Source organism: Dreissena polymorpha, chromosome 4 (assembly GCF_020536995.1).
Source record: "Dreissena polymorpha isolate Duluth1 chromosome 4, UMN_Dpol_1.0, whole genome shotgun sequence".
NCBI lineage: Eukaryota > Metazoa > Mollusca > Bivalvia > Myida > Dreissenidae > Dreissena > Dreissena polymorpha.
Genome location: NC_068358.1, coordinates 134,747,980 through 134,772,037, shown reverse-complemented (window position 1 = coordinate 134,772,037; position 24,058 = coordinate 134,747,980). Strand labels below are relative to the sequence as shown.

General features: G+C 34.2%; 3 protein-coding genes across 3 annotated transcripts; 2 read left to right on the top strand and 1 right to left on the bottom strand.

The window, feature by feature from the left end:
• The first annotated feature begins 744 nt into the window (after nt 1-744).
• LOC127876700 (uncharacterized) lies at nt 745-3,861 on the top strand. Its single transcript, XM_052422109.1, has 2 exons — nt 745-901; nt 2,656-3,861. The coding sequence occupies exons 1-2, from the start codon at nt 899-901 to the stop codon at nt 3,298-3,300; spliced, it is 648 nt and encodes a 215-aa protein (XP_052278069.1). The 5' UTR covers nt 745-898; the 3' UTR covers nt 3,301-3,861.
• On the bottom strand, nt 3,862-10,070 carry LOC127876688 (uncharacterized). Its single transcript, XM_052422091.1, has 5 exons — nt 9,999-10,070; nt 9,209-9,513; nt 8,735-8,890; nt 6,553-8,178; nt 3,862-5,934 (listed from the first exon to the last, which is right to left on the bottom strand). Exons 2-5 carry the CDS (start codon nt 9,482-9,484, stop codon nt 5,227-5,229), a joined length of 2,766 nt encoding a protein of 921 aa, XP_052278051.1. The 5' UTR covers nt 9,485-9,513; nt 9,999-10,070; the 3' UTR covers nt 3,862-5,226.
• Nucleotides 10,028-14,825, top strand: LOC127876701 (kxDL motif-containing protein 1-like). The gene is made up of 4 exons (XM_052422110.1): nt 10,028-10,188; nt 11,143-11,295; nt 11,835-11,881; nt 14,397-14,825. Exons 1-4 carry the CDS (start codon nt 10,073-10,075, stop codon nt 14,582-14,584), a joined length of 504 nt encoding a protein of 167 aa, XP_052278070.1. The 5' UTR covers nt 10,028-10,072; the 3' UTR covers nt 14,585-14,825.
• The last annotated feature ends 9,233 nt before the right edge of the window (nt 14,826-24,058 follow it).

Genomic DNA, 24,058 nt, shown 5'->3' with positions numbered 1-24,058 from the left:
TAAAAAATTCACTTTTGATAATCGTTTTATGTTTTGAACCAACTGCTGAATGTCGGTCATACGGGATTGATAATACCGCTTAAAAATAAATCAGATAATCTTTACTAATTTTAGTTATTAGTAAGCAATTTAGTTTATTTTAAGCTCGATTGCATTAAAAGCCTGTGGCTTATTGAAAAACACTTTTGCGCCGCTTTCATGGATAGAAATAAAGATCTAAAGAACGCTCCATCAGTAAAGTAATACCCATGACCTCTCGGTCGCTAGGCGGTGTCTATATCCATTACGCCACACGAACTGGATTTATTGGAAACAAATGTGAAACGATATGAAAAACAAAGTTTCAATGGTAGTCCGAAGAGAGAATATATTATATCAAATCCATGAAAATATTGTTTTGTCCTAGGTTTTTTATCTTGAAGTACACAACAGCAAAACAAGGAGATCAAATTAAAAGGCCAATATGATTGGTTCACCAGTCTTACAAGTCCATGTATTGTCGCTCAATATTACTACTGTTTGGAAATATATTAGAGAAAATTGGGAAATATGCTGAAGTAAATTTTGGATAATTTTTAATAATGAATTTTATTTAAATGAGAATTTTATATACATTTGAATCCAGTTTAAATACACACATCATGACTAATAATGTATTTAATTTGTTACTTAATCCTCCAATATATAGAAGTCTAACCACTATGATAAATGTTTGATAATTTTAACAAATACGGTAAAGAAATTCTTAAAAGTTCAATTTAAATTTATCAAACCCATAGTATACATATAAGAGAATACGCATTGAAAATTGAAAGGATGTTTAATAGTTAAATATGTTGTGACCTGATTATTTCTGATTATTTCACTGCATGCGAACATACCAGTGAAAAAAGTGAAAATGGTAAGCAACATTCACGATCTTATATATTGACACCATAAAATAGTTTAAACATTCGATGTCGAGCGCGATTATTACTTATGTAAGAAGGAATGATGTTCTCTTCTGAATCTGAAGAGTTTGCAGTACGTTTTGGCGTTAAATATATGTCACCAACTTATTTCAGTTTGTCAAATGAAAAAATATTTTGATAAATGCATCGTAGGCACATTAACCCTTTGCATGCTGGGAAATTTGTCTTTTGCTAAAATGTCGTCTGCTGAATTTCTAAAATTAGCATTTTCTTCGATTTTTTTCAAAGAATACTATCAGAATAGCAAACAGTTTGGATCCTGATAAGACGCCACGTTCTGTGGCGTCTCATCTGGATCCAAACTGTTTGCAAAGGCCTTTAAAATTCCGCTCCAGCGCTTTAAGGGTTAAAGCTCACTTTTAAATAGGTAAATGTTTAGTGTTATCTTTGGAATAATGTGACTTGGTAGATTATTATTATCATATATGAGCTGTTAGATGATAACCGCAGTTTATACTACTATATTTCCTTACGCTTATTGTGTACGTGCACGACTCGCAGACGTTTAACCGGGACTGCTTGTAACTTGCTGACAAAATGACCTCGTTTTTTTGTTAGAAGACAAAATATATTTTCTCCCGTTAATCACTTTTTATTGATATTTATTTTTAATGGATACGTCAATATTGTTCTACGGTGTTCGTGCTGCCCACGCTGTTTTGTTTCAAGTTCGTCGACGTCAGAATACAATAGTTATTGAAGGGAAGCCGTCACAAATCTGTTGGCGTGACATTCGAAGAATTGGCTGTTCATATATCATTTTCTCTCATAATACACATTACACACACTATTTTGCACTTTGTGACGAAAATCACATTATGCGGCTGTTTTATGTACTTAAGTTATTTTTGCTCCCAAAAATGTTGGTTTAGCCTAAATTTTGTGACTGATTTTTTCTAAGCACATTAAGAGACTTTCAAATAAAAACACAGCTCAATACTCTGAGTAACGGCCGTACAAACTTTTACACAGCAATAAATAAATTATAATACATAAAACACAGGAAAATTAAGTATAATAGTTTTGGCCAAAGATTACTGTACATGCATTGCGAGAGAAAAGTATAGTTGAAATCCTATTTCTCGAAACTCCCGTAAGTGAACAATATATGTGTCTTGTTCTGAGAAAACTTGGCATAATGCATGTGCGTACAAAATCGTCTCAGATTAGCCTGTGCAGTCTGCACAGGCTAATCAGGGACGACACTTTCCGCTTAAACTAGATATTCGGTAAAAGGGACTTCCTTTAAACGAAACATATCATTAAAGCGGAAATTGTCGTCCCTGATTAGCCTGTGCGGACTGCACATGCTAATCTGGGACGACACTTTACGCACATGCATTTTGCCAAATTTTCACAGAACAAGACACACATGTATGGAAAGTTTCCCCTCAATTACTTTTTTATTCTCACGTGCAAATCATTAAAAAAATTGAGGGAAGCGCGAACACCCTAGGGAAGAATGGGCATTAACATTTCGAAAGAAATATAAAGTTGTTTACCGGATGACATAATCCGTTCTCTTGTTACAAAACCCAAAAAACGCCGCGACTTCGTCAGTAAGTTACAACGAACCTAACTTCAACACAGTCAGCACACATATTGGCCCCATCCCCTCCGTCTATGTAACGCACCGACGTTTTATCGTTAAACACATGTACTTCACCACATGAAATTGTTGCAGATCAAGCCGCTGTTAGTTACTGCTATCGCCATGGTGCTTGTTTGTGCACATAGACCAGAGCTACAGAAAGAATATTTCGACAATGTAGAAATGTCCTGCAACGAAAACGACACGATGTTCAATTTCACGTCAAGTGCGTCCATTGCAAAACGCTACTGGCTCCTACCAAACGGAACACTATTGTATTCGAACACAAATACGTCCGCCAACGTTGACATTGCCCCTGACAACTTCACTCTTACGGTATACAAGATATCGGATACGGATTTCGGTTATTACTATTGCCTACTTGTTAGATCTGATAACACGGTGGACACTATTGCTTATGGACTCAACACGGACGGACCTTATTACGGCGACCTTTTGGCGATTTACTCCCGTAAAGCCATGGTGGGAGGAATAGCGGCGGGGATACTGTTTGCTATTCTCGCGGGGTTCTGCGCGGTCTGGCAGCTGAGGTACAAGACACGCGTGCGCCGCAACAGGACGGTGGACGATATAGATAAGGCTATAGACGGGTTCGACTTAAAGGCATACGATAACGTAGCGCTAGAGTTGGACGACAAACGGAGTGGAAGCAACGGAGTTGCGACAAGTAGCGTTGACGAGGACAAAGGGACTGACCCGAAGATTATATATAAATGATAATAAATAGGGCGAGTTCTGGAACAGTGGTCAGACAAATTTAACAAAATCGGCGCATTGTTCAATAATTGCCTCAGAATAGAAAAAGACGTTCGTTTGAAATTTATTCAGATGGCTCAGAAACAAGTGGACGGTTTATTTAACCAAGATCCGTGTGATTTTCCACAACGTTGGTGTAATATAATTAGAATTAACCCTTTTATGCCCAGTGGACTCTCCCATCCTTCTAAATTGGATCAAATTATTTCCAAAAGAAGGGCTGTCTAGTATATTTATTTCTGTATTTAGAATATTTCTTACAGAAATTCCTTTAAGCAAACAGCGCAAACAAACGCTGTTTACCAAGGCATTTTTTCTCGACACTAGGCATGAATGGGTTAATACCATTTGTCTGAGTTTGGAGAGGTTGACATATTTCGTAAAAAGATGCTACTTGCATTCAGTATTAAAAGGCAACACATGTAAATAAAAACATTGTTTATAGAATATGTTTTTTTTGCACATAAGCATTATTCTGCTTATTCTATACCTAAATTATACACATTAAAACAACATGATAAATTGACTTCATTTTTTATTCCCACATGTACAGTACTGTATAGTACAGTAATGGAAAAAACGATATGGCGGTAAATGTGATCAGAATAGCTTAAACAAGCCACATTCATAAATAATAGAATGGGCTTGATAAATGAGAAAAAAACGCATGTTTTAATTTAGAAACAACAACACAACAATCGGTAGTAAAATAGAAACTTTGGGTATTGACAATATAACCGGATAGAGTGAAGGTTGCTGAGCTTTTTACATTCACTGTCACTTTACATAATGACATAATTTGTAAAAAATAAATAACGTCTAGTCAAGGCGAATCTCTGACTAGCCTGTGTGGGCTTCACATGCTAATCTGGGACGATTCTTTAGGCGCATGCATATTGTCAGTTTTTCATAAGCCTGGCTCAAATCTATATGATATGTTACTTGTGAATCAGGATTAAACGACATACAATGCCCACTGACCACACTTTTCCCTGAACAAAGTGCAACAGCTGATCAGATATGTACATAAATAAACGTGTAAACAAACCCACAAAAACGTATCCCCAACAACAATAATGAAAATACTAGATATCTAGACATATTAAAAATGTATATACAAAATGTAAGTGTTCACAGACATAATTTTTCAATGCGAAGAACGTATTATCACACTGGTTATCTCATTTTGAACAGAATAAACCTATGTCTAAAAGAGTATTTGTATAAATATAACCAATGAAGGTAATAACATTCATTCTTCGTAAGGTGCCAAACATTTCAAAACAAGTTTAGATTCTACGCTACATATTACGGCTTATTTTTACGCTGCCCGCTCCTTGTTTTATTTAACATACAATATAGTGTATATAAGAACATTGTTTGAATTACATACAAGCAGAATCAAACGTGATTACAATACTTGTTATAAAAACTTTGCTTTTGTATTTTGATGTTAACGACGGGACAGGTCAGCACTTTAAGACCGGCGTAATGCAAAAATGGGTCTAATGCTATGTCCAATCTGGTCAGGAATTACAGTCCGCAAGAAAAAATGTAACGCAAGGTTTCGCGGTCTCATTAGCGGACATGGCAGCTCCTGACCAGACTAGACTGTGTGATGACACATGCTGAGCTTAAAATAGGCTATCAGCATATGTCATAAGACCCATTTTTGCATAATGCGGGTCAACTAGGGAAACTTTTCTATAAAGTTTATGTATTTTAAGAGATTTTTGCAAGATAATGTCTAACAATTGATGATTTTCATGTGTGCAGCATAATACTCCGTTCATTCAGTTTGTAACACGAATAAATAAATAAATAAATAAACCCAAACGTAAATCAATACAACCTAAACTCCATATAATTATCGATACAGCTTCATATTCAGGTTACTTTCATAAGAACGTCGCAATTCCATACTTTTCTGTTATCTCGTACAACCGCTGATAATACATGTACAACGTCACCCACCATGAGGTTAATATTATATTCACCGCCCTTCATTAGAATCACATTTCGGCTTTGAGCTACATAGGTAACGGCCACATCCCTGTCACACATATTTGCGACTTCAAAAGACGCCCCGGCTGAGTTGAATTGTTTAAACATCACCAGACAATCGACATTATCCAAAGTATACGTGTGCAAACTTATTTTTAATGCCTTTGTTTTATACGTCGATAGAAAAGTACTAATGTTCCTCAAATTGAAATTTAAATCATAACTCCTATCATCTAAATTCACTTGTGATTTCTGTTTTGAAAATGCTGTCGGGTTATTTTCCATATAACGGTAAGTTGCTTTAAAATTAGTTTCAGGTTTAGAAAAGCGTCCCTTGAACTTTTCAGGTCCGATAGTATGCGAAGCCGAGTTGGTGAGTTCCTCGGAAGCAACGTTCTTATCACATATGCAAAGATTCACCTTAACCCCTGTGTCGGCACACTGGGTATATGGGCTGTAGGGCGTAGTTCGCTCGTACGGCCCAGTGGTGATGGACATGGGGTCCCGATATAGCGTGATGAAGAACACCTCCGAGGGCTGCTGTCCCGTTGCTTCAACATATAAATCCATTTTCACCTGGGTCCTCTGATCCTGCGGTTGTAATAACGACATTGAACCAGACTCAAGTAAGTATATTGGATCATACAAATTTGGCGGTATTATACTTTTGTTAAATGAAATACTTATCTTAAAATTAAAACATAACTGATTATAAATTATTTATTGATATCAACATCAATTAAGTATGTGAAACAAGTTTAATCATCACCCGAAAGTGTTTTATTGCACAGACATCTATGAAATGGAAAGTCCAGTACGTTTATCAATATATGGTCTCCTAACACAATTCTAGTTTAATACAGTGTTTTATTTGTATACACATTCAGCTCATAATTAATCGCAAAAATAAAGCACGACAAATATCGTGGAAAATCAATGTATTTCGCAGAAGTCGGATAATAAACCATTAATGATATAAAAGCGCCATGCAAGTAATGACCTATTTTTATTAATTATAGTCAGTTGAAAGAACAACCAAAAACTCTTTGATGACACATAAATGTATTACTTGAATTGTGCTAGATGTTATTTCCGAAACAGTGCTCTAGGTCGCGTAGCATGTTAGAAATTAAACGTCCAGTACATGCAAAATAAACATACATGTATACAGTATGGACGGGATGTTAACAGACTTTTATTCACACTTACGTTTATTTTGCTTTCCTGTACATTTTTAATGGCAGACACGCGTAGACGCTTACACCTTCCAAAGCCCCCTGCAGACATTGAGCCTAACATACGTTGTCCTTCCTTCCTCTGACGAAGAATTTCGTTATTCATTTGACCCACAAAATACTGAGCAAGAACGTAGTGATAGCCCGCACTTGCTGCTGCAATGTCATAACCTTTGCAAATACAAAGGTTGGGCATAATTCTTGGCAGATTGCTGCAGGTTCGTTGTGGCGATATCTCCTCCAACAATCCCCTCTCTGTGACGTTAAACTGTTTGTTAAATTCTGTGACTTTAAAATTATAAGATTCTCCTTTCATTGAGATTACATAATGTATAATATAGGTAAGCGTGTAATGTAAATCCAGAATGCTTATCAATCTTTTCTGATTTACAATTAAAGCGTTCATCTGAGATTCTGTCAACAAATGCTTTAGTTCTTTCGGGACGATCATAAAGAGAAAAGGATGAAACGTTTCAAGTCTCCCCTCAAATGTATCCTTTACATATGGACCATATGCATTGCCATGGTCGGAGAAAATTATGGTCATTGTTGATTTGCGACCCAGAGCAAATCGAACATGTTCTGCTAAAGTCGTGTCCAGATATTTTACCCGAATGCCCGAGTCCTCGTGGCCTTGGTTTGATTCCGCGAATGTGAAGAAATTCTCAGAAGACATTTGCATACGGTCATGGTACATTTTCAAATATTCGAACAGGTAATCGTGGTGATGCTTTCCGTTATAACAAATCTGGTCGGGGCCATGAAAAGGATCGGGGACGCCGTTTTCGTGCAAAATCTTACAACTACTCAATGTGTTTCCTAGGCTATCAATTCCAGATGCCTTAACCTCGCGCTGCAATCTCTTCCAGAGTTCCTGAAAATCTAATGTTTTATTATACACCAGCAAATCTTTCGAAATACCCCATTCCCATAATGGACACAAGTCTTCAAGCCATAGGGTGTTGTATCCCAAACGTTTCAACGGTCGAAGAAGTGAGCCTATGTTCAGTTTTTCTTTTGGCATAGCCTGCGTCCCAAATGGCTTAGAATACGGGTTGATTTCACCGCTAAATAGAGCTTGAAGGGTTTCAAACGTCCTTGACCTAACACCTTGAACGAGTTCAAAATCAAGGAAAATATGACTGTGTTTCGCCTGAAATATGTTGATGCTGTTAAGAACATTGAGCGTTTTAGAAAGCATTCGAAAGAAATGATGTCTGGAGACCGAGTCTAAGAGAATGAAGTTGAAATTAACTGATCCTTTTTTCGTTGTGTTCGACCTTTGATTTGGATGTTTCACTTTGGTCGGCACCATATGTGGAAGTGTCAGTATCTGAGGCTGATATGGAACGTAATTTGTGTCATAATTATACGAAAAGCGATCTGACAAGGCAGTAGGTAGTTTGTTTTGTTCTCCACATGCTATCAGACAGAAGCCTACATTCGGTTTGTTAATTAAAGACAACACACGATATTGCAACTCGGTTGTGTTAGCAACCTCTGTCCATATCGTGGCTCCTGTTTGAATGTCGATAGTACCGAAGTTCCAACCCAAGTTGCATGTTCCGTTGCAATAAACGTTCCACTGTCCGAGGCTTTCCTTAAATAAATAAAATCCAAAATTGCGTTGGATTGTTGTCTTTCAAAACATTGAAACATCCAGAAGACGTTTTGTTTTGTTCATTTTGTATGAAGTTACATAAAGAAAACGTGTTATATGGTAAAATTTTATGGTTTTATCAGTGCACATACAATCCCAAACACTTCAGATAAAAGAGGATGTTTGAGGCAACTTTTTCTTGAATACACGTAATTCACTTTTAGTATTCAATTTACAATAAAGGCTCTTTTGTATTAAATTGCATACATGTGTACGGCATGGAAAACGACTTTTAGAAATCTATTTTTGAATGATGTGTTAATGTATAAATATTTACTTAAATACAATTATTTAGAGTGCACACATACTTAAAAGACTGATTGCAATTGCATACCCTTTGATGAGGATTCTTACAATACATGTGTAGTAACAACAATCATTTTCATAGCTACTATAGTTCGGACAAAAAGTTAGGCAAAACATATACATGTACATACAATTCATTTAAAAAAAAGTTGGATAAACGGCAATGCAATGCACAGTTATTAACATATACCTTCAAATGGCAGTGATCTCCAGTTTTAAACTGTTGACAAATCCCGTGTGTATCACCAAGGATACCAAATATTTCGGTTGCAACTAGACATGAGTCTCTGTCTGGCTGGATACGCACGCATTGCGTGGGCATTTCATCAGGAACCTTCAATGTATTCTGGTAAAGTATAACAGAAAATTAACGGCAGTTTCTACGACTGAAATCAAACCAAATTAAGAAAAAACAAACATTGAAAATGAAATTTTATACATAAATAACAACAGCAATTACTAAGTAAAATATATTTGATAAAGATTTTAAAATATTGTTTATTTTAAAAAAGTTACATAAAAGTCACTTCGACTGACTAGTTTAAATAATTTTAAATAGATAGTTGAACGCCAGAATTTAACATCCTTATACTTTTCTATTGAGGAATGAATATGACAATTATAGATAGTAAATTAATTAAATAGTTTCTTTTATTGAACTTACAGTCGCGTAAGGTAGAGGACATGGTTCTACATCAGCGCTGGTGTCATGCAACTTTTGAGCAACATGCAGTCTAATAAGACTAGAATGGCTATCAGGATATTGTTTTCCATTTAGCAAGATGTTTTCCCTTTTATTATGTGATACTAATAGAGTATTAGGGAACAGGTTTATTTGAAATTTGAACATTGAGTCCAAAAACGGTCCATGCAAAACTAGCATTAACACTACGACTAGTCCAGTTACTTTTATAAGCAACCATCTTCTTTTCACACCCATCTTTATATGAATTCATCTGTTCATATTTTCTGAAGTGAAAAAAGAAACTATAACATAGAAATAGTAGCCTTTTCAAGTGTTTTTAATTTTATAGAAATGTTAAATGGCGTTTTGCAAGTTTTGAACATCGGCCTATTTTTATGTAAATTAATTAAGTAGCTTAACTTCCGATCGGTTTTGTGTGTGAAATATAAAAAGCAAACAACTAAACCACAAGACAGCAAACAAACTTAGAAACCATACATAGCGAGCATATACTTTAATATTAAGAAAAGACAAGTCTAGCACGTAACAAATGACAATTATCACATAAAAACAAATCAAAATCCGAAATCAGACTAATCGAAAATACATGCACTTGTGTAAACAAGACACAATTAAATTGATCATATGAAGATAAGCGAAAAGATGCAATTCTGATAAAATATATAACTATTTAAGTAACACACATACTAGTATAGCCATTCTGCAAGCAATTATCTTTTCTAACGGTTACTAAAAAAAGTGTGTTTACCTGCAAGCAAATGTTGACGTAGAGTGTGGTGCAACCGGTAAACAATTGGTGTGTTTTTACCTGTTTTGACAGATATGTCATCCCCCAATTCTAGCTCAAGTTTTGATGCTGCGGAGACATTTGCAGCGGCTTTAATTGGACAAGTTGATAACGATTCAGTTAAAAACATGGTTGTGGTTCAAAGAGACATGTAAGTCTATTGGACATGATTAGCTTTATTATATTTTTCATAATCATCATGAATTCGGATAGTGCATTTCGGACGATACAAAACAGGTCGTACAGTACATTCGAGTTTACCTTGCATCTTCAAGATTTGGTTCAGACTGAACTCGAGCTGTTGATGTGATAAAAATATTTTATTAGTTGTAACAGGAGAACATAGTTTTATTGAAATTAAAACAATGCCTCCTCGTCTTATTCATAGGTCTTTGAGTTATTGCATGCAAATGTGTATCTGATAAAACTATTGACATATTCATGATGCCAAATATTTGTTCAATTCACAATTGTTGAGATATTTGATTGTCTTCAATATTCCGCTAATCAATAAGAATTGTACATCTCATCTGTACTGTTCAGTGATTTTTTTTGCCCAAAATTACAGCATCTTAAAGGCTGTTTCCCATTTGCAAAAAGTAAAAATGGCTGTTTCCCAATGGCAAAAAGTCACATTTCCCCCAAAAGTCTGACCAACATTTCCCCAAAAATATGCCAAACATTTTCATTAAACTCAATAATTGGTTTCAATTAAATTCATAATACAGAAATTTAATTCCATTTAATTAGAATTTGAAAGCTGTTAAACATGCACGTATAGACAATTGGTATACTGCTATTTATATATAAATCATATTAATTATGTCATTTTTTTCCGAATTTCATTGTCTATCACATTTTTATCACAAGCAAAAAGGCACAGGCTGTAAAAGATAATGCGAAAAAATCACTGCTGTTATTAATAGTGCGCATAGGACCCTTCCTGTACATTTTATTCACAATGATTTTACTAACACTACATTTATTTCTTCATCCATGGCCTTTAAGTCATAGTTGTGTCTCAGCTGTTATAATTTTTATAAAGCTAAGTTATGTTGAAAGATAATCTATTAATCATGACAAATTTTTTTTTTAAATTTTACAGGCTTTCCAGATTTGAAAAGACCAATGAAATGCTGATTAATTTCAACATCCTGTCATCAAACAGATTCTCCATTACCAGCAGTCAGTTTAGAAGACACACTCAACTTCTGTATGACATGAAAAAGGACTTGGACTCCATATTTAAAAGGATAAGGTTATCTAACAGTCAGACTGGTCCTTATCTTTATTCTCTATTTAATTGAACACTTGTCTGTTGGTAGATTGTAGTTGTTTTTCCAAGATGCATTGTGCTGATGTAAGTTTAAAGCTTTCACATAATTTTAACTTTGTGCCAAGAAAAAGAGACCTTAGTTAACACATATTAAGCATGTATAAATTGAGCACTTATTAAGAACAGGTGCATTAAGCATCATGGATTTTTTAATATCATTCTTTAATTAAATTACATCTCTCAATCATATGCTTTCTGGAAAAACCTTTGATATTTACTGTGGTTTTAACCTTTTAAAACCGTTAATACATTTCTAATTCAGGTTTAAATATTAATTTGATTTGTTCTAATCTGATTTGAGATGCTGGTTAATGAATAGCTGCTTCTTTGAGAATACATATCTTTACACTTGCTTCAAAAGATGTTATATTTGTCTCAGTAAAGTAAAGTTATTTTAAATTAATGTCTGAACATTACACCTTTATTGCTTATTATGCTCATCATGTTTTATGCATTTACAGAGTCATCAAGCAGAAGTTAAGAAAATCCCATCCTGATGCATTTAAAGGTACTAAACAATTAATAAAATTTAACATTAACAAGATTTAGTATAACATGCTATATATTGGAATAACCCAAATCTCAGATGGGTCATGTAGGGGATTTATCATGGACCTTTCTCTAGGCTGTAGACACAAAATTGTCTAACAAAGTACTCCTACACTATGTAACATAAATATTCAAAACATGTATGCATTATTTATGATTAAACAAAGTTGATCATGTGCAAAATGTACTTTCCTACATAAAATTCCTCAAACTATGGCCATAATTTTTACAACTAAGAATGCATATGACTTGATTATTACTACTGACTTCACATAATGACATGTAATGTCGTATTCATCACTTCTTAATATTTTACCGTGTTCCTCTTGAACTCAATAAGACAAGTGCTGGAGGGTACACTGTCTTGGAATTTTTTTTAAATTTCCGTTTCGTATTTGTTCAAGGTGTCTGTGAAAAACCGTTAAAGTTGATGTGAAACCTCTTGAACAAATTTAATACTAGGTTTCAGTATTGCTCATTGGAGAAATCTCTTTTATGTTAAAAGGAAATTGTCCGCACTGATACATCACTTTTAGGATTTTTGATAGCGTGTAATAAATAATTACATATTTAATGTTATGGTACAAATTGAAAAAACTATTTTGCATTATTATTGTTCAGGCTATTATAATTTTACAATGAAATATTTAAACCTCGGTGAGCAACATAAGGACATTATGAAACCAAGTATATTATTGTTTTAAATTCAATGAGTACTATAGAGCTTTTTTGATAACATGAAGGTTGTAGATTTACTCTTGCAATACTATATATGCTATTGTCAATCTTTTTATTTTCTTAGGTAATAAAATGCAAGTTTATGTCTTTTTTGGATGAAATTCTTTTACTGGCTTATGTTATAATTGAAATATGACCTTGTGAAGATTTAACTGTGTTTCATGTGTATGCTGTTACAAGTTGAATATAGTCCAATATTTATCCTTCTAGCAATGATTTAGTATGCATTCTTGTAACCAATAAGGTCTCATGTAGAAATAAAAAGGCATAAAATTAATAATTCATCTGATGCACATCATGGCAAAGTCTGGCTTTATGCACAAGCATAAAGCACCCCCTGGATCAGTATATGAAGTTCACAAAGGCTTTTTGTTGATTTATAGTTAAGTTCTTTTCATTGTGCTTGACTGCTCTGTTTCAAGAAATGCTTACCTTACCATAAATGATATTTTTAAATCTACTGAATGCAATTATTGCCTTCTTGCTTTTACCTGTGTACACTGCATGGCTATTTCTGGATAATATTTTATATGCGCCGGAATTTAGCCCAGTTTTCCCACAGCTTCACTAAAATGGTGGTCTGGTAAGCAGGCTGGTTGATTGGTACATGAGCTTACCAGTCCTACGGAATCAGGATAGTGCCATCTATAATCTCGCCCTTCTTTCATCAAGGGCGACAAACGACACACGAAGTGATACACGATATTTTGCGCGACACACGAAGCGACACACGATATTTTACGCGATACACGAATCGTGTATCGCGCAAAATATCTTGTGTCGCTTCGTGGTTGGGGGAGACAAAAAGAAGACATTTTTACGTCATCAAGCATGTGCATTGTGAAAATATCCCTTTTTTGTCTCCCCTGATTTTTTGAAAATGCGAGTCGACATGCGATATTATTACAGCGATATTTGAATAGTACAAATATCGCGTGTCGCTTCGTGTATCGCGCAAAATATCGAGCATCGCATCGTGTGTCGTGAGTCGCGGTCGGAAATTAGACCGCGATACACGAGCTTCGGATAATATGGGCGATATTTGAATAATTAAATATCGTGTATCGCTTCGTGTGTCGCGCAAAATATCGTGCGTCGCTTCATGTTTCGTGTGTCCCCCTTAGAACGCGAGACACGATATTTTGCGCGATACACGAAGCGACACACGATATTTTGCTCGATACACGAAGCGACACGCGATATTTACCACGATATATCGCCTTTTGGGTTACCTACACAAGGGCGATATTTCGTGGTACATACTCGGGCGTCGTGCAAAATATCGTCTGTCGCGCAAAAATCGTGTATCGCTACGTGTTTCTTGTCTCGCCCTTGATGAAAGAAGGGCAAGATTCAAGATCGCCTTTACGGATTCCTTACAGTCCCCATATCCGGCGCATATGAGATTGGTTAGTTGTCATCATACTGGACAAGGAGGGTTCTCCGAGTACATCGGATTCTGGCCACTGCACAAGTCTACAGAAAAATATTGAAAACTTTTCAGTCAAACTAAAAAGTTGGAAACTGCCGCAATATTTCAAAATTCTTCTCAACTTTTGTCAGTGTATGTAGTTAAATAAGTGAGAATGTTGGGACACTCTGGATCTACACATAATGCAACCTCAAATGCAGAGAGAAAACATAAACTTCGGAATTCATTTATAAACATCGTTACTAAAAATAATTGAGCAGTTGATTAATGTTCGTATACTAACATTTATTTGATGCTTTGGTAGCCTGTGAGGTCTCGCCACTTGAAGAGGATGAGGAGGAGGAGGGCATTTTGAGTGAACGTCAAACGACAGAAGAGGTAGAAGTGAATACCGACAGTGAGCACAACAGTTCTACTGACAAAGCATCCCCTGAACTGCTAACTGAAGCTGCGGTCAAAACAAATGGAAATAAGGCTTTTGAAAACAGTTAATTCTTGTGAGATGTATTGTTAACAGAATAATCACCATTCCTGTATTGTTTATTGATGGTAGGTATAAGATATATAATAGTAAAATCAATAACTTCACATTCCGTATCAGTTTCGTGCTTCAACTATCTGTACGGAAATTTATGTGTGCAATATTTTTAAAATACATGTTTAATGACTTTGTTGTTTGTGTTAAAGTTGTTGATATTTACATGAACACAATAAATGTTTGTTGTTTATACTATTTGCTCAGTTGTTGCGTGCATGTTCGAATACCAAACAAGTTGACTTCTGAAAGTTTTAGGTGTTAAATTGTGTGCTAGTTGATTGCTGAAAATAAATGAAACAGACAAATTATCGCTATCATTCGGCTTGCATGCTCTGACGTAAATGAACGCATGCTTGTCAATCTTGTCAGCTGTCAAAATAGGCATGATTTCACGATAATTGAATGTGTGTTTTGCGAAGTGTAGATATCAGTATGTGTGTTCGTCGGCAGTCATTATATGTATCGGCCTTTTATCAAAATTATAATTATAAAATAGGAAACAAATTGCCCGTTACACCGGTTAAACAATCATTGTTTGTTTGCTGTTTTTTTTACCTGTGGCGCAGTGTACGTTTGTGATGGTCAGTTGTTCATCATGCGTCATTAAAATTTACCACGTGAGCTTTATAGGCCTCTTTTATGGCCCAATATCAGTGAATTGTGGTCAGGCATTTTAGTTTGAATATTAACGCTGTATGGACGGTTAAGAATAAACAATCGTGGATTGCTGACTCTAATTTATATTTTGTTGATCGAAATGTAATTTGTAATCATAATACAATTTGTATTAATGGCGGTTTGATGAACAGGAAATCTCTATCATTATACAAATGATCAAATACAAATTAACACGCGAAATACAACCAAACATTGAAAACGATGTATGTATGTATGCATTTTAAATTATTCTCTTGACCGAAACGTTCAAACCTTTCTCATACAAAATTGATAAGTTTCCAACGGGTGATCTTTATTGTTGGCTTTGCTTTTTGCGATGTGACGTAGTGTAAAGTACTGCGTTGGACGTAAATTCATGCTCGTGCAAAAGGAGGGGTAAAAATCAACCTATAACCAAATACACATAAGCTACAATTTTACGTCGGTAACTAGATAACTATCACTAGTCAAACTACAGAAAAAATAATACAATACTTAAAATCTATGTAAGGGGCATTACTTTAACAAAATTACATTCTATGAAATAGACTGACATTGAAAATGTGTCGCGTAAGTTTTCAAACTAGATCACTAAGTAAAATAAAACAAAATGCGCATGGGCACTGAAGAAGTCATATTTAAAGCCAGTTCATCATAAAACTTGCAAGAACATTTGTGATCATGACTTATCAGATGAGTTAAACATGGTTCGTGCCACCACGCCGGTCATCCGGGGCGGGGTACTTAGATTCACGGATGGCACTTTGATAACAGAGAAAAACGAAAGCCGCGCGCGTGAGGCGAGTTCTTAAATTATTTTTTTTTGGCATTTATGTCCTGTTCATTTGATTTTCAGAGATCGAACATTGTTTGCCGATAAATGGTACAGCAATGCGTTTTGCGAAGAAAGAACGTTTTTAAAAGAAATGTGGATTTCATAATAAAACACGATAACATTTGAGCCTTGTTTTGAGAAAGCTGGGCTTAATGCATGTGCGTAAAGTGTCGTCCCAGATTAGCCTGTGTAGTCCGCACATTCTAATCAGAGACGACTCTTTCCGCTTTTATGGTATTTTTTGTTTCAATGAAGTCCATCCTTATTGAAAATCAAGTTTAGGCGGAAAGTGTCGTCCCTGAGGCTAATATTGGACGACACTTTACGCACATGCATAATGCCCAATTTTCTCGGAACAAGACTCATTTTATCGTAAGTCAGCATAAACTGATTGCTCAATAATTATATCAATACATTAAACGTATTTAAAAATAAATCAAGAACGTGTTTACTATTCGAATAGCAATATGTCTATTTATTTTGCAGTATGTTAAACGTGTACTTTACTAACGTATTTGAGGCAATTCAAACGTTTAAAGAGACTGATGCCTCATTTTCATGGAAACTTCTTTACCTGATTATCTCAATCACAATTTCCCTTCTGTTTCAGATATCCGCCACTTTTTAACAGATATAAAATACTACTTTTTTTGTGATCCAGAACAATTTCGAGGTTAATACGGTGAAATTAAGCAAGCAAAACAACAAGTTATGGATCGCACTCCCGCTGACCTACGTTACAATGAGATGTGCGTCTGTACGACAACGCGATACGGCGTCATAACTACAACGGTTACGGCGTCTTTCCACAGTTTGTTGACGATACGTGACGTTGTTAAAATAAATGATAAATAATGGTAATTTGAATAGTTTTATGTGTAAGCCAATATTTATTTAAATACGGATATTGTGTTCCTCTTTCATAGCTTGCCATGTAATTTAGTCCTACGTTATCGATAAAATGGAATTTTTACAGACCTGTATAGGCAACTCATAATAAAATTATTGGAATATAATTCAAAGTCTGACAATAAACATAATAAAATGCAAACAAACGTAAGCAAAAAAGAATATTGAATCAATTTTATCAAGATCTGTTTCAAAATTAACTGCATGTAAGTGTAACGAGATAAATTTTGATGAACTAAAATGTTACGGCGTCTTACAGAGAATGTTACAGTGCATTTACTACAACATGTTTAAGGTTACGGTATAGTATCGACGGGTACTAGAGGTTTCGATAAATAACAAGTTCGGTAACATGTATTTCAATAGTTAATGTTGTGGAGGTTTCGGTAAAAAGGATCTTTTTAGAGGTATACCTACAATGAGGTGTTAATGACGCCTATTATTGGCTTACATCAGGGGCATACATTTGCAAACTGGTGATTAATATTTAATTGATTAATTAATGCATGCCTACAGTCAAGAATTTAGGGGCATGAATGAGCTACCACTGAACTTTTTAAAAAGAATAATTTAAGGTACCAAACCAAAAATGTAGATTGAATTTAACGTGTTACTTTATTGAACGTAAATTTACGATTTAAATAAATAAATACTAAATTTTTCAAAGATTTAGTGCATTTATTTAAAAATAATAATTCTTAACATTATTTACAGTAATTGAGGCAATTAGTAACTGAGTAATTATGTTAATGACTTACTAAATGTACTCAATTTTACAAATTGTGCATAATAAACTCATATATGTTTTATTCTTTTATTTAATTTTTATTCGTACATATATACATTTACATAATTTACAACATGCAATATATAACAGTGAAGAAACATTTCAATAATATCAGTCAGTCACATAACAATATTTTAAATTTAATATAATATTTGCATTTTATAAACATTTACACAATTTGTAATACAGACATTTAGCACAATACAAGCAGATTTTAAACATACAAGTACATGAAGAAACTTATCACATTATTCACTGTTACACAGAGTTCAGTTCATATCATTTAACAGTTCATTCGTCGTCGTCAAACATAATTATGGTGCACCGCAGTTGATGGTCCCAGGGCGTTGAAAGACTGATGATCCTCAGAAGGTCTGTTGTCTACAGTTTTTCCTCTCCATAATCGTCCCAGGCTTGGTAAAGTCCCCATGTATTTCCACAAATTTCTTCCTACTGATCTTAAAGATTGCCCCTAGAGTTTGTATTATACGGACAAATGGGGCATGATAACAGATCTACCTTCTGTTTTGTGGCAATAGGCGTCGATGCACACGGTCCAGGTTTTCCCTCAGACACTTCGTTGTTGTTGCAATCAATGCCTACTTCCATACTCACGTCCAAAAAGCTACTATCGTAGAACGAAATATCCATGGTTGTAAATTTGACTTCCTGCAGGCGCTTTAACGCTGTAAAGAAGACACCGTAATATATCTTAGTCGTAAGAGAAGATACCGTAACATGTACACGGAGTTGACATGCTACAACTATTTTGCAAAATCGGATAGAAATCCCCATGGGCATCACATGTTTGTAAAAGAGTGATACAAATCATTGAAAATAATCATCGTGACAGAAACTGCAAGCCAGAAACAACGAATTAATTGGGTTTTCTATGTTTTGAGCTTGAACTTTCTTTTATCATGATTTTACGCTAGGAAAAGTCTCGATAGCTAAGGAAGCGAGTAAAGAAACATTAATAAATGAAAATAAATGTCATATCCCGTTTTAAATTTAAATTTAAACAAAGAATATAAATGTGTTAACGCGTGTGTATGTCTGTAACTGTCAAGACGCTGTAACCGTTGAAGTTATGACGCCGTATCGCGTTGTCGTACATACGCACGTCTCATTGTAACGTAGTTCAGCGGGAGTGCAACGACTTATATTAATCAAAGCGCTGAAGGCACTGAAGATGTTCGCTATTGCATAATTTAACACGCAATTCATTTTTCAAAATCAATCGCAAGTTTGAAATGAACACACGCCATTCAATTTTATAAAGTGTGTGTCATAGCGCACGGGTCGAGTTTTGTGTGCACTTTTTAACATCTTTGTTATTTCACAGAAATTACTAAGACAAAATAAAAACATGCTTTTAGGAAGTTCTGAAAGCATAGAAAGTATGATGAAAATGGTAAAGAGAACTTATTATAAAGAAAATTTGCAGTCACCTTCATATTAAAGGAATATTTTTTCTAATATCAAATAACTATCTCACCAAGAATATAAATTCATAATGAAAGTTCCATGTACAAAACTTTTGATTTTTGACACCATCTACAAATTCAAAATATACAATAATCTTCGTATCTTGTATATGGAGGAATAAAAGTATATAAACATTGCTGTTTAAGCTTTACTTGTTACCCGAGCAGTTCACACGGTGACAACAACGCTGGCTGACATAAACATAGGTATAGAGCACTAATGCGCTTTTAGGCATAGCTGTTTTACTCAGTTTTCATCTTAGTGACTTTTACATAACGCCAACAGACACGCATGAATATTTTCGAATATTTAATAAGCTGATTCGAGATACAACCTCTGAATTTTTGCTACATCACTGCGTATGTGCTCAATTCAAAGGATATAGCACTGTTCAGTGTAAGGAATTCCGGACTACTCTCTGTATGCTCAAACGACACAAATTGTGGCCCTGTTACAATTACGTGTTACAATCCATCTCGCAGAATTTCACCTTCGCCTCCAAGATGAGAAAACAATCATTAGCGAAATAGTATAGTGTCACGATAAGAGAAAATTGTTTAATTATCATACCACAATGTTAGCCGTACTTGGTCAGCACGTCTGGAAATCATTTCTTAATGTGTGGAAAGGCTGCCATTATTAACAAGTTGGCTATTTTTAATTCAATTTTGTATCAAAAGGCATTGTTCTTTTATGTGGCATTTTCAATTCGCAATTAGATTTGTAATGACCCTCGTCATGCGAAAATGGGTCTTAATCCATATCCGCCCATCATATAAATAGCACACTCAGAAACATAACGTATTGAGTGATTTTATAGCGAACAGCATCGCCTATGGCCTGACTGCGCAAAAGCACATGTTGGGTTTAACAAACGCTTGCCGAAACGCATAAGACCCATTTTCGCATGACGGCGCTATTTACGTGTAATAATAATAATAATAATAATAAAAGCTTTATTTACAGAAGGTTACACATAAAGACAATGACACATTATACATATTATGCAAATGAATCAATACTTTTTTACAATGTGGCCTTCTTAAGATAACATACACAAATAGGTTTATAATAAGTATAACATTCAAACAATATTTTCTTACACCCATACATAACACACATAGATAGACACACATGAAATATTATTGATTCTAATAATAATAATAATAAAAGCTTTATAAACAGAAGATTACACATAAAGACAATGACGCATTATACATATTATGCAGACGAATCAATACTTTTTTACAATGTGGCCTTCTTAAACTAACATACACAAATAGGTCTATAACAAGTAAAACATTTAAACAATATTTTCTTACACCAATACATAACACACATTTTGCCTTTTAGACAGACACACATGAAATATCATTGATTAGAAAAAAGACAACAACAACATATGACATATTATTGATTAGAAAATAAATGTGCTTTATATTGCCTTTTAAAAGCAGAGCTAGAGCATGCCATTCTTATTCCAATCGGTATACTGTTCCAAATATCCATGCTATGGTATGAAAAAGCTCGTTTCTTATAACCTGTATTTGCTTTGGTATTAACAATATCGCTATGGGAGGCAGATCTTAAGTTATATTTTTGATTTTGAGAAAAAGTTATAATATTATAAAAATATTATGGAGTCTGATTGTTGACACATTTATATATCAAGATTGCCGTGTGGTATTTACATCTGTTATTAAACGAGAGCCAATTAAGCTGTAAAAACAATTCTTTGGATGGTGTTCTATTTGGCTTTTGTAGAATGACTTTCGCTGCGCGTTTTTGTCAAATATTCACTTTTTAAAAATTGGTTTTATTAGCGTTGCCCCAGATCGTACAACAGTAATCGAAACATGTTAGAATATATGAATTATGAAATAATTTCTTCATATCAAAAGTGAGATAATTTGATATCTTTTTTAGTAGAGTTATTTTACTGCTTATTTTAGAGCATGTTTTATAAATGTGTACTTTCCATTTCAGATGTTTGTCAATAAAAAGTCCTAAAATGTTATGGCTAGTGACATTTTCAATAGCATTATTATCTATTTTTAGATAAAGGTTGATATTCTTAATTTTTTGTTTTGATCCAATAAGCATGCATTTTGATTTACTAGGGTTTATCATCATGTTATTGAGGGTGCACCATTTTTGTATGGAATAAATATCATTTTGTAAGTTAGTTTGAATTTCTGAAGGATTGGCCCCTGTAGCATGTAGTGTCGAGTCATCAGCATACAAGTCTATGTCTGATTGGTTTAGTAATAACCCAATATCATTTATATAAATTAGAAACAAGAGAGGGCCCAAAATAGAACCTTAAGGGACACCACTCTTAATAGTAAGAGGGGTAGAAAAACTAGTTCCTAGTTTAACGCATTGCTGTCTTTGACTAAGATAAGAATGAAAAAGGGACAAGGTACCATCCGAAAAGTGATGAAGTTTTAGTTTGTATATCAGAATTTCATGATCTACTAAATCAAAAGCTTTTTTCATGTCAATAAAAACAGAACCAATACAATTACCGTTATCTACATCTTTGAGCCACTCATCAATAAGTCAAATCAGTGCTGTTTGGCAAGAATGATTTTCTCTAAAGCCTGACTGATGTTTATTCAACACATTTGTTATTCGAAAGAATTTTTTCAATTCATTTGAAAGATGTCTTTCGAATATTTTGGATATAGTTGGCAAAATTGAAATAGGACGATAGTTATTACAGTCCTCTCTGTCTGAGTCTTTATATATTGGTAGAACATGCGCTTGTTTTAACAAATCGGGGAAAATTCCTGTACGAATACAATTATTAATTATCGAGGTAATTGGTAAAACAATATGCTCTCCACAGTATTTTATAATGTTTGCACTGATCCCATCGAGTCCCGTAGCCTTTTTAACATTTAAATTGCCAATTATTTTACTTACTTCGAGAGGGGTAATGTAATTTATAGAAAATTCATGCTGTTTTAAAGATTTGTCGAGATATAACTTCAAATAAGCAAAGTTTTCTTCGTGAAATTTAAGCTTATCAACAATATTTGATATGTTTGTAAAATGCTCATTTAAGGCAATTAGGATCCTACTTTTGTCCTCAACATACACACCGTTCACTAAAATTTTATTTGGCAAATTTACTCCGCAGTTTTGATCATTGTCATTATTAGATATCATTTTCAAATTTTTCCAAATATTTGTCGTACTAGTACCATTTTAAACAGCATTGTTGTAATATTCTTTCTTGCTTTTGCGAATTAATGCCGTAGTTTTATTTCGTAACAGTTTGTAATTGTCCCAGTCTTTAATTTTGTGGAAGTGATCTCTATCGCACATACTTTTAATAACTTCTTTGTTTATCCATTTTGGCATATGTGTGCTTTTTATTCTCTTTTGCTTGTACGGGGCGTGCTCTTCTAAAACGTTATTTAAAATTCTATATAAAGATCGAAGGGACATATTTGGATCGTGAACAGTTTCAATTAAGTTTAGTTGCGAAATTGATAGATTAAATTGGAAATCAGATATTGAAAACTTTTTAAAGCATCTATATCTAATATATTCGAGTGAGTGCCTTGTTTCGAGATTTTATAGTTAATTTTCCTTGTCATGCATACCGGATAGTGGTCGCTTATAGATATTTGTGGGACATAAGCAGTACTTACTCTGTCAGTTCGATTAGTATATATATGATCAATTATTGAAGACGATTTATATGTGACTCTGGTTGGTGTGTTAATAAGTTGCAAGAGGCCATGCTTTAATACCGTTTTTGACCACATTTTGCATTCATAGGACTTGCTGTCAGCAAAGTATTTAAAATTGAAATCACCTAATATGTGATACTCAACGTTTAAACCCTCAAACTTAACAAGTAACGCATTAAATTGTTCTATCCATTTTGCGTCTCATTAGGTGGACGATAGATAAAATTTAACAGAAAAGATTTTTTGTGTTTTTAAAGCAAATTTCAATACAAACTGATTCAATCCCATCAGGCTCTAAGTCTGGCCTATGTTTAAATGGTACATGGTTACCTATATAAAGCAAGATTCCGCCACCCTTTTTCTGACTTCTGTCTCTACGAATGTATGTAAAATTCGGAATATTTAAATTTACATCAGACAAATTTTCGTTTAAAAATGTTTCGCAAAACCCAATAACATCCACATTACATTTTTCGGACAACAAAACGTACTTAATTTCATCAAGTTTTGGCAAAAAGTGTTGAATATTTAAACTTACGATATGAAGTCCCTTTTTTGAAAATTCTAAGGTAGACGCTGCTGAATTATCTTTATCCTCGCAGAAATTTAATCTTTCAGTTGCAATAGGGATTGAGATTGAAACAGCATTGTTATTGCATGACAGCGTTCTGAGTAATCAGAAACTTTAATACTGGCATCAAAGACACGGTCTATATCACCATATTTTAGCACTATTTCGGATTCATTACATATACAAATCTTAAAATTACAATTTTCACAAACCTTGTTAAGTTCTTTAAATTTGTTGTCTATATCACCATATTTTAACACTATTTCGGATTCATTACATATACAAATCTTAAAATTGCAAGTTTCACAAACCTTGTTAAGTTCTTTAAATTTGTTGTGTATCAGTACATGTTTGTGTCTGTCTACGCGTTCCTACTGAGCCGAACTCAATCGTCTGCATTCACTAGTGTAGTGATTATTGTAATGACAGTACTCACAATGTCTTTGTTGTTGTCCATAATTACTACTGTTTTGATAT

Coding starts and splice junctions, on each gene's coding strand:
- LOC127876688 (XM_052422091.1), bottom strand. CDS start 9,484: ATGGGTGTGAAAAGAAGATGGTTGCTTATAAAAGTAACTGGACTAGTC. Junction 8,179..8,734: donor GAGATCACTGCCATTTGAAG/GTATATGTTAAT, acceptor TATTTATTTAAG/GAAAGCCTCGGACAGTGGAA. Junction 5,935..6,552: donor TACAGGAAAGCAAAATAAAC/GTAAGTGTGAAT, acceptor TTACAACCGCAG/GATCAGAGGACCCAGGTGAA.
- LOC127876701 (XM_052422110.1), top strand. CDS start 10,073: ATGTCATCCCCCAATTCTAGCTCAAGTTTTGATGCTGCGGAGACATTT. Junction 10,189..11,142: donor GTTGTGGTTCAAAGAGACAT/GTAAGTCTATTG, acceptor TAAATTTTACAG/GCTTTCCAGATTTGAAAAGA. Junction 11,882..14,396: donor CCATCCTGATGCATTTAAAG/GTACTAAACAAT, acceptor ATGCTTTGGTAG/CCTGTGAGGTCTCGCCACTT.